Source organism: Augochlora pura, chromosome 7 (assembly GCF_028453695.1).
Source record: "Augochlora pura isolate Apur16 chromosome 7, APUR_v2.2.1, whole genome shotgun sequence".
Lineage (NCBI taxonomy): Eukaryota > Metazoa > Arthropoda > Insecta > Hymenoptera > Halictidae > Augochlora > Augochlora pura.
The window spans coordinates 21,682,367-21,694,432 of NC_135778.1; the positions used below are offsets into that span (position 1 = coordinate 21,682,367).

At 39.0% G+C, this 12,066-nt stretch overlaps 1 protein-coding gene across 1 annotated transcript in view; it reads right to left on the reverse strand.

Annotated features, from left to right (window-relative positions):
- Positions 1–695: 695 nt before the first annotated feature.
- LOC144473311 (ejaculatory bulb-specific protein 3-like) overlaps positions 696–12,066 on the reverse strand; it is a 29,365-nt gene continuing 17,994 nt past the window's right edge. The window contains exons 3-4 of the mRNA XM_078187082.1: positions 4,468–4,562; positions 696–1,466 (exon numbers count right to left, since the gene is read on the reverse strand). Of these exons, the coding sequence (XP_078043208.1) occupies positions 1,365–1,466; positions 4,468–4,562 (197 nt within the window). The 3' untranslated portion in view covers positions 696–1,364. The remainder of the gene's footprint in view (positions 1,467–4,467; positions 4,563–12,066) is intronic.

The window sequence follows — 12,066 nt, forward strand, 5'->3', positions numbered from 1 at the left end:
CGCCGCGTCGGACAAAGAAAGGGTGAAGCATCGAGAACAAGGACGAGGACAAGGACGAAGGGTTCGTTGAACGTCTCGTGGATCGCGTTCTCCGAGCCGATTTTCCTGCCACTCTTCGATCGTTGTCCGCTCGCCTCGCGGAAACGGCGAACGCAAATAAACCGGAGGAACTTGAATCGAGTGGGGAGAGAACTCGAATTCAATCACGCTTTCGTCCTTACCTCTCGTGTCCTTTCTGTCCTGCCCTCCTTCGACGAGAATGCTATACTGTCGGGAGTTCACCGAGAGAATTAAACGACGATTCTCCTGCTCATGGAAAACCGATTACTCCTCGACCGATCGACTGTGAGACCTCGTCGAAAAGCGCTCCGGACGCTGCCTTTTACAATTAGCGGTGTCAAGTACACGTCCAACTAACCCTTTGCTACGTTTGTATCGCATACAAGATTACTTCGATATTCCAACGTCATTGCTTCGATATTAGTGCAACGTCTAACAGAATTAGTTCAATCCTTTTGCAATTTAATACCGTTCTGTGGCCATGCTATTATTATTGTTTCTTAATGCTATTATTTAAAATACCCTCTCTTGCAAATTGTTCTGCATCGGATATTTTACTTAACAAGCTGAAGGTACCTTTGACGTCTTAATTAAGGACTTAAGGAAGGGTAAGATCAATTATAGTGTACTGTATGTAACATCTGTTCGAAGCATCTTTTCAGTAAACAATTCACTAAAACTCGTGCAAGGTTCGCCCTGTACACGCAATACAATTTTTCATTTTCAACACAGGTCCAATCAATTCTTCCAAGAAGCTCGCTTAGGATCTTGATTGTACATCCTCTTACAAAGGATAACAAAGAAAACTGGTTCTCTTAGCCATTCGATATATCTTAGTAGTACTTTATCGAAAATAAATTGGATTGAAAAAATGTCTAATTTTCTAATTGCATTCGATGAAATAATTGTCAATTCCAATTTGATCGAAAATGTTACGCCGAGAACAGCATAGAAAATTAGTCTTAGTTGCGTCCATATTTCCTAAACCGATTTTCAAATAATCGAGATTTATCCTAAATTCGAATCGTCCTCAATTCTGATTTTCTTAAACATGCTTAAACATACATTTCTGAGTTGCATCGAAATAAACCTTCACCCGTTCTACATAACTGTTTAGTCGCTACAAATAATTCCAAAATAAAGACTACACAACTGTATGGTCTTTACTGTTTGTTTCTATACGATGTTTATTTTCCAAAAATCTGAGCTTGGGTACAAATCAAAGGAATTAGGTGAGCAAAATATCTTGTTGTTTCTTTTTTCTTTGTCAGCGTTCGATTGGAGCGTTGAACATCGCGCGCTATTTACAAGATGATGCCGCGCTGCTTGGCGTCTTCCTTGAAGTTCTCCGTGTGGACTCCGGTCGGGTCGTACTTCTTCGACAGTCTCTCCCACACTTGTGGTTTCTGTAGGAGAAAGTAGAAAATCGTTTCAGCAACGTTCGAGATTCAACGGTCGCGCGTCTCGGGCTTTCGGCATCGTCTTTTCTCTTCGATAAACTCCATTCCTCGTTCATTCTACCTCCATTATTCTAACGCGAAGCTAGCATATTAACGCTCTCTGAGTGCATGGACCGACCTTATGGAACAACTACGGGGCTATGGTCTCGTCTTTAATAACACGTTACTCGAATAAAGCGACATTTCTCGTCGACTTTCTACCCTCGAACTTCACGCACTTTAATTAACACTAAAATTGTCTGGACTTCTCTCGTTCCCCGATTATACCGTCGCAAAGAGTTGTTAAATCAAATTAGTGTGCTGTGGTGAGTTTGCTCTCCGTTAACTTTCCGCTCCTTGACATTGTATTTTGCAATCATTAAATGAACTTCCAGGGAAAATGATTCGAGTTAAAGCTTTGTTAATATCGCGGACCTTGATTTGTAATCGTTGAATGTCCACCCGGAGAAAATGATCAGCGTAAAAGCTTCGTTAGCTTTATGGCTGAGCATATATGGCTGACACTAGACTTTCGGTTTAGGCCATGTCAGCCATCGATGGCTGACACTAGACTTTCGGTTTAGACCGTGTCAACCGCGCTGGCTGACAGCGTGTGACATGAGAACTTTAAAATTTATACTGCTTTATGGAATGATAGAAAATTTATTTAAAATTTACTTAATTTTGTCAAAACACAAAACTATCTTCTACTGCGAGAAGAAACACTGGCCCTACAGTATCAGCGCTTTTACGCGGCGCGCGTGGCCTGACGGGGACCCCCATAAAAATCAGCGTGGCGCTCAACGGGTTAACAATTAAACGATCTGGATATCCGGTTTAAGTGGTTATTCCGTAGAAAATCTAACATGAACGAAAATCGATTACAGACTCAGTAAACGAATCTTGATAATTTGCCTAACACAAGCTGCAACATGAATCAATTATAACATCGACTCGTGCACCTTTATAATTTATCTAGCAGCAAACGCATCAAGAATCAATTAATTCTGCAAATGCGCCTGCATAATGTATTCGGCAGAGAAAACACAAGCCAATTTGTTTGACCTTTCCACTGTGCAAACGGTTTCGTTTTATTTTCAGTCTAGTATCGACGTGATTCACGTGATCGAGGGTGTGGTTATAGTGTTGCAAAAGCAACAAAAAAGAAGAGAAAAGAGAGTGAAACGTTTGCAAACGAGCAAAAAATAAAGGAAGATGTTTAGTATCGCGGAAAATTAAGTAGCGGTGTATAGTTATGAAATTATGGAGTAAGAACTGCTCTCTCTCTCCCTCTCTCTCTCTCTCTCTCTCTCTCTCTCTCTCTCTCTCTCTCTCCCTGTCTGTCTCCTTTTATAATAGGATTAATTACGGTCCAGTCGACAAAGCGGAAAAACAAGATTGTCAACAAGATGAAATCGTCGCGCGTAGGTGCAATTAAAAGTTGCCGGGCCAAGGGATTGGTTCGCAGTAGTTTAAATCGTTCGTGTTTTTTTTTCAGATTGACAGTCTGCTAACATATCGATCAATTTTTTCGCGCAGCAAGCCTACCGTGAATTACGTCGATCTGATCCACGTTTCGTTGGGCAGCAGTCTGTCGTGAATGATAAGTGTCGATCAGAGCATCCCCTATCCAAATAGAAACACTGACAGAACAACTGCGTTCTAATACATTATCAACGTATTCATCCATTTAAATGTATCAAGATTGCTTTATGAATGGAATAAGATCAAAATTGAGACTACAGATTTTCTCCATTTATAACAAAAGTTAATAGTTGCAACATGAAACAGTGAAGACGTTGTCCGAGAACAATTTGAAAACATTTTTCATTCTGTCCCTCATGGCTGATTTAAAAAATATTTATATTATTCGATTAAAGTTGTACCAAATTGTACAGTGTTCTATTTAGATTGGCTTAGATCGATTTATTTATACATGCATGGCTCAGAAACCAATCAGTGTAAGTCTATTAAACTTGAAATTTAGATAACTATTTTGCTAACTATCTGTAAAAAAATAACAATGCTTTTAATAACGCATAAAGCGTAATTTTCATTATAAGATGACATGAAAATGAACGTAACCAGAAGAGAAGCGAAAGAAAAATGTCAATGTTATTTTAAGAAAAACAATTCCCTCTAAATAATTTTATTTAGCCATTTTTTGGTCAATTTACGTGCTGCAATCTGAGTAACGCTTCTAAAGGAAAATGTAGTTGCGCTGACTGGTTTACCAAACCATGTATAACGACAATAAAACTTGTTTAATATCAGAAAAACGAGATTCTACGATAAAAGCACAAACTCACTAACGACCAGTGCACGAAAATTAACGAAACTGTAACAATTTTTTAAAAATAGCACGTTGAGGTCTAAAAAACACATTTGATTATTAAAAACGTATCAGCGCTTTTAAAAATGTATAACGACCGACCAATTAACGATTTCACAACGCTCTCCAATCGCCCGAATTGCTGATGATCCCTGTCGCTCAAAGAAGTTTCGCTCAGGATCGAATTAGGGAGTATGGGGCCGATAGAAGGCAACAATCGCTCGATAAAGAAGCATCGAGGGGGTTGTAGAAGGGTGGCAAACGAGAATTGACGAAGTTAGGCGGCAGGGTTTCGACGAGGAGAGGGTTAACCAGTTGTGCGGGGGGGCATAGGTTAACGATTATCAGGCGAACTCGTGGAAGAACTCGACGAGGAAGGGTTGTAACGGGTTGCTCTAGGGTGAATTAGCGGCAAAGGCCCCAGATTCCCCGTGGAATGATTTGGCCTGTGGCGGAAAGTTCGCCGAGTCCGAGGGTCAAACAGACGCGACGGACCTGTCCCATGAAAGTCAAACCTGTTCCGCGGCATTCAAAGCGGGCCGTGACGTGTCCCTGGCTGCGAACTCGCGTCTAATTAGCCGCGGAAAAGTGACGGTGAAACCCGCGGAACTCGGTCGGCTCTGACGGTGAACGTACCTCGTGTATCAGATACCGGATCACCTTCTCGCTGCCACTCTTCTGCTTCTCGCTGCACTTGCTGCACTTGTTCTGCAAAGCGTCCGGAAGCGATTCTGCAATCAAACAAAAATATCTGTTAACCACCATCCGGAATTTTTCACTGACTTGCTCGACAATCACATCGCGTTTCACCCTTTGAATGAAACACAATGTGATCAAGGAAACATATTATTAGACTGCGAATTTTTATGCAAAATGAAATTGTCTGTATCGTTTGCAATAAACAAAAGCTACATATTTCATTAATTATGTTACTGAAGACAATGCGACACTATTTTCAAATTCTTTACATGTTTTTCTAATTTTGCTCTTTAAAATCCACAATCTAGTGATTATCCTTCCTTAACCGGTCTATGGTGTTCATATAAATATAATACAATGCCTTTAAACATAGTAATAGATGTAATAATTGTCACGAATCGTAGACGTTATGCAATCAACGCCAAAATGATTTCTCATTCAAATTTTGCGTTTATTCAGATTATAACAATGTTTTCGAATTCATGTAAAAATATTTTTGAGAGATAGTACAAAATGCTGAGTCAGTTAGTACAAATAATTTCCGGGCGAAGCTCGGCTTAGCGCGTGTAACGATACTTGTTAGAGTATCATCATTTGACTAACTGCATGAAACATGAGATGAATAAAACGTCATTTCACCTTCTAATAATTTTTATAAAATAATATAGTCAAGCTGTAGATCCATGACATACATTAATTTCAAACTACTAAAACTAAACAATAATTTCTTTCCTTGCCTAATCCCTTCGAATATGTATAAAAATTAAAGAAAAGCATAAACGCTTTTATCTCATATTGCAGTTACTCAGTTTGGTGACAAATTCATAAAAATGCGCAGATTATTTGCCAAAATAAATTGTAACGATAACGGGTCCCTTAAAAAAGAATTACACTCCATTTCAGCGACGTGGAATCGCAAAATATCGCAAGAGCAGATCGCGATTGAAAGGAAACTCGTGTAGCGGATTTTTAATACTCAATTAGGATTGTCGGGGTAAAAATCCACCATAAAAAAAATACTGCAAAGCGCGTTCGCAGCGCGGAAAATTCGGGGCTGACGAGCCAATTTATCGTTCTCGCCAGATCATTCATCATCGCCCCGGCGGCGAAACACGAAAATATGACGAAGTGCTTTTAAATAGGTTGCCACTCTTCTTATTTATTCCATCGGGGGCGGCGAGCCCCACTTTCCTCGTAATCGACAACACCCCCTCAGGGACCCCGGTGTCTACCAAGAACGAAAGCGATAAAGAATTTTCCGAAGTGACTCTGCAGCACGATAGGGGCGCACGAGTGAATTACGGCCGGAACTGTGTTAATTACCGGGATCAAGGGTAACGCGATTTATCCCACATAATCGGTCTTGGAGTTTCTTGACTCGCTGAAGAAAGACGGCGTGAAATTTCTAAATAAATTAAAAATTCACCGGGGGGACTAACGAGTTGTCCTTAACTCGTTTATCGATCCCCGAAAGAGACTCCCCTTGTTACTGTCCTGAAATTTTAATGGTGTTAAGAAGAGAAACAGACGTACGCGACTGACTTCCCGATCTCGTGCGCTTTGGACAAATTACAGGACAAACAAAGTGAAGAACAGTCTACCTGGATCTTTTCAGATCAGAGACAGAACGGACCCTGAGAGTTCGCTCGTGGAATATTAAATTTGTTTTCTTATTGGTGTAGTTTGAGGATGAGTCTGGCTTTATATTTTTTGGGTTTAGGTGAAAGGAAGAATTCTTTCGTTTACAATTTACGAAAACTATTTACACTAGAATAGCGATTTAGCAACAATGAGGGTGAGTATGTTTAGGATCTTTTATAGTTTGGTTTAGCAATTTTCGACGATATAATTTTTGTGATACTTCTTCTAAACGTGTTAATTTTTAAGTATTTAATTTAGAAAGTAGATAGTTAATTAACAATTTCTATGATACAGGTCAAAATATATCCAGACCTGACTGTCCGAGTGTTAAAAGAAGAAATACATTTTTAAGTACTTCGTTTCAGTTTCGTACAGCCGAAGTAAACAATTTTTATTCTGCAAATATCTACTATCTACTAAAGAGACACGAGATATATTGAAAAATATGCAACTCCTACTAAAAAAAATTTAATGACAACAAATTTCTCTTAATAATTTTGGAATCGTAAGGAAGCTGTGAAATGTCAGATTTAAACACAAATAATCATGCTGATGGTCCAAAGTCGAACAATTAAAGGCTTGAGACGAATATTCGAACTCTGATAGAAAGTTGGGACGCACAATCGACTGCGAAAGCGCAAAATGGGTCACCACCATTATAATATTTTGCACGCGGTGCTCCATATGGGTACGTCGATCTTCGAAAGGCGAAGTTCATAAAGTAGGTTCACTGCTGGGAAAGGGAAGGATAGGGCTGGAAAGAGGAGGTTTACAGAGTCGAAGTCTTTTCGCGAACCAATGTTCGCTCCGGGTTTTTTGCCGGGCGTCATTTGCACCAGCTGGCCAGGCCAGCACTGCCGAGCATATCGTCCGTGAATTTTCCGAGACAAGGACTATATTCCCCCTCGACAAAGTATCGTTCCGTCCGTCGCACGTTTCGTTACGGTCAACAATCTGGCAATGCTGAAAAAGATCAGGAAGGAAATCCGTCCTGACGGATTGACACCGGAAGACGTTTATGACCGGAAAATGGCAGTAACTGTCAACCGTGATCCCCCATATGTTGTTAATCATTTTGTTTTCCTCGTCAGTTTTTGACAACAGCATAACACGTCTGGAAAATAATATTATTGGGTTGGGGAATAAGTTTGTAGCGTTTTTTTATTTTCTCTTATTTTACAACGATTTGTTGCTGTTTGACAAAGTGCGTCATATTTATTCGATAGAGCTGTCTCTGCTCTACAAAACTGTGCTAATCTTTTTCTTTGGTCATTTAATTTTTTATTATTTTTGATGCTGTAGCGGTACATGTTCGGCGAGCGAAATAACAATTCGGGCCGTACGCTTGCAGATGCCAAGGTTTTGGCGAAAAAATATTCCTTGACGTTTGCTAGTACGGAAATTACCTTATTCCTTTATTTATTTTTAATTTCATTTTCATTTTCTCCACATATCAACAAATTGGTCGAGAGGTCGGAGGAGGTCGTAAACAGTAACAGCGAATACATAATGGATTAATTAATTGTTATAACTATTAGTAACTATTAGCACTAATATAACTATTAGTCACTCTTATCAGTCGGTAGATTCAGTATTAATATCAAGACAGGCACGTGATCTATGTATATTTTTTAATCAGATTCTACTAAATATGAAAGCTATTCGTTAGGAAACTTTTCGTACCGATATAAACCAAGACGGATAATATAAATTACGTTTCTCTTATTAATCAATGTAGGTACGAAAGATCTTTTATTGGCGAGGGATTAAGCAGTATTATTTATGTGAATAGTAATAATTAAATTGTTTAATTAATATGACAAGACTGTAGATTTCGATGTGAAATAAAAATTGACTTCATTAATAGCAAGAGACAAGAGGTAAACATAAATGTGATTCTTTTCTTAATAAATTCGGCAAGGTGAAGACAACAGTTGTTCGTAAATCTTCAAACGTTGTCCTTGTTAAATATTCGATCAATGAGTATTCTACGGATATCGTATAGCTTCCACAGACTAACGAGGACTGACAAAAGTCGAGAACTTTTCTGAAAACCTGATATTCGAAAGCCCGCTGGAAAAAGCCAGCAACGACTTGGCCGAGTGCTAATCCCGCGTTTCAATTCGATTCCCATCGACGTCGATACCGATCCATCCAAAGTTACATTCGAATTAATTCCGTATTAAGCCGAGGTCGAGAACACCGCTCGGTTCTCCGGTAAAATTTAGCCCGAGATTAAATTCGACCGCGGTTCGATGTCCTCCCGCGACACGGATAACATCCGTTCACAGAAAATAGCGAGCTAGAACCGTCGCGTCGCGTCATTTGCAATAATAGACAAGTCGATCGGTCGAAGCCTTGGAGTTGGACGAACTTTGCGAATTAATCTGCAACCTTAATAACATTCGCTACAATTTCTTTTAGAGCTGCGTTGATTACCATCTCTTCGTCTTTCGTAGATAATTCTCTTAGTAGAATGAGAGATCATTTTGCGAAGACAAAAAAAATCATATTCAACAAAAAGAAAAATCTTATCCGACTTCGTAAAATTCAAGTTTATTATTAAAATTCCGGATATAGAATCATCCAAATTTGTAAGCCCAGTAATGCATAAGACACTTCCTTCTAGTGATTCAGAAATGTATCATTTCCGTAACTGACCAAATATCTGGAACTGTCATCCTAAAATTTCAAAACATCCTAATATTTTAAAATGATCCATTTTCAGAAATACACGAATATCTACAGGTGTCATCTAGTGTTTTAAAAATGGGTAAATCCTATGAATGTACAGAAATCTACAATATAATGGAAAGAAATTATATCCCGTGCTACGGAAGATTGCACGAATTAAATGAAATTCGAAGTTGTACGAAAACGAAGGAGAATAAAGGGACCGAGGTAGAAAATGAAACGTTTTAATGCATTCAGCTGCAGTTTTCTTCGTAGCGAAATTGTACGAAGAAAATTGCCAGAATTACAACGCGTCGCAGTAATTAAATATCGCGCGGGAAGTTTCTGCGGGGCGTTAGAATCTCCCCGAAACTAAAATCCTCGGAGCAACCTAGATCGAGGATCCGTGTCGTCTCGCAGCGAGATAATCCGAAAGAATAATCGCGTCCGCGATAAATATTCTATATCGACGGTCTCGTGTCCCGCGGCGATTCGTTAGCCGTCGCTCGAGCCGGGAAATAATTTTCGATTCAATTAAGATATCCCGCGGACGAGCGCTCGCGATAACCACGCCGCGATGTTCGCTCGGAACAAGACGGAACGGTGGCCATCTTTCTCACCGTCACGTTTTTGCCTCTAGTGTTGACTAGTTCCTCGGTGAATCACGTCCGGCAGATAGTCAACTTAATTTTCTTGCGTATTTCAAGCTGAGAGTAGTTTTATTTTACACAAAATTTGGACGTTAATATTTGAAAAAATTAGGTTGAATCATAATTAAAAATTGTTTTCATTCGTTACAAGATGCGCGAATTACTTACATTTATTTCCTTTTTTAATAAGTTACCTGAGTTGACAGTGATTCGATAATATTTTTAAATTGTTTAAATGTTTTTGTCGTTCTGTATTCGACATACTCGCAGTCGTTGTAAATGCGTACAAACCGCAGTCTAGTCGTAATTAATATTCAATCCACAAGTGAGGGCAGCGACTTTCAATTCACGGCAAACACCGATCGGCGGCCTCTCGTTCCGAGGGCACCGGGTGCCTTCATTAGCTCTTCGTGGAACTCCCCACCAGTTTAGTGCATATCATTCGTTGAAAACAGTGACAAAGATCAACTGTGGTTATGTCGAGATCTTAATAAAATGGAATAAATATCGAACGACCTTCATACGACGGCAATGCATGCGACCGAGAAAAGAAGAATGACACGAAAACGAGAACAATTTGCTTTTTCTTTTCTCCCTCCGCTAATAACTTTGCCCTTAGCCCACGACTTTTCGATATATGACAGCGCGCAACATGAGAATATCAAAGGCTACGTTTCCTCTTTCGGCACGAATGGTTAATTCCGAGCCCTGGTATATGGAATGAAATATGTGTATACAAGTAATGTGGAATTTCTTCTACATTTTGTTCGCTAAAATGACTTTAAAACATCGAAAATCAAGCGTTTACGTGTCGTTTTAATCTTCATTCTTCACATCTATTGCAAAATCATAAAAGAAAATATTTCAAAGTTTCTAGACATGTTTCAATTCGCATCATTTTCGAAAAAATTGTGCCTTCAATTTTCCACCTATCATTGGATGGTAGAGACTACAAGCTTTGAAACGAGTACAATTTCATTATCCTACAAATATTCTTCAAAATCGTTAGCTTAATGTTCAACGTATGATATAATGTTAATCGTAATTAAAAGAGAACTCATTAAATGCAACTTTGTGGCAGTTGTTCTGTTCTTCCCCATGGGTGAAATAATTTCTAAAATTTAATATTAAATTTTAAGTTTTATATTAATGAAACGTACTGGTTATTCAACTATCGCAATTGCCTAAAAACTGAGGTTAACTTGTTAAATACTAATTAATTAAAATTGCCTTTATCACTGCCTTCAGACATTATCAATAGTAAATATATTATCTTGACTTAAGTATAAATAGAGTTAGGCCACTTTTAAACAAGACGATTCAATTATTGAACTGACTCTGAAAACTTATGTGTGAAGAATTATAATATATAAATATTATATAAATAAATAACATGAAGATAAATAACATGAAGTTGTACATGTAACCATGGCAACTGGAAAAAATTGACAAATGAAGTTAGGCCACTTTCAAAATAAACGGCTCAAATTCTTTTAAAAATGCCGCGGCAGTGAAAGTGTCAAAGAGTGTCGCATCTACTTGAACCATCCCGAAAATCTTTTCCCTTCTCGTGTCTCGTGTGAAAGATCCAGTGGCTTTCTAGACTATCCAATTTCCCGAACAGTGAATCAATCGGGATCGCACGATTCCTCTCGCGGCGATGGCTCGTTTATCAAGAGAGCCGTGCGTGTAAACGTTCTTGATTCGGGAAACCAGAGGAGAAAGAAGAAAGCGTTTGTCCTTCGATCGTGCGTTCCTACGAAACACCAGTCGATTCCCAGGGGATGGAGGTCGAACGAGGTCGCAGGGGTTTGTGCTTCGGTGTTCGGATGTCGAAGAACCAGTCCGGGAAGCTGCGGTTTCGCGATCCGGCTTCTTTTTCGGCTGCCTAGGTCGACTTTGACCCTCGTCCAATGTTTGACAGCGTGGCTGCCCGCAAACTTTCCATCGACAACGCTACCCTCCGCCCTTAACCACTCCCTGGTTTCCACTGACCGTTCACGAACGGTTTCGGGATCAGAAAATGGAACCACGGCCTCCCTTTATACGAGATTAGGTGCATTGTTTAGGGAGGTGTACTGACGAAAATTAAGAACGAAAAATTTGCGATCCTTTTACGGGGAACGTGAACCATGAGCAGGAAATATTTTCCGATGCGGTATTAAGTTACGACAGAGTTGAACATTATCACAATTGTTTTAAATAAATATTTAAATAATAATTTCATCAGATAATTATCCAAATGAATTCTTTTTACTGGAATCTTTTATTCGAATAACGATTATTCATTATTCGTCATAAATTATTTTATTTACTTATGTATGATCCATCCCGAAGGAACAAACACCTGCAGTAATTAACTGTATTTATTGAACTTTTTATATGTACAGCGTACACGATGCAACGGAAGCTTTCTCTCGATGAAATCAAGGAACTATCGCCGTAAATTATTCTACGAGACTGAAACGAGATTGTTACTGGTATCTTATTAGCTTCAAATATCATTCCTAATTTCTCTCTCATTAACCCTTGCATTGACTAGCTAAGTAAGTAATTTTAAAATCTTAATTCT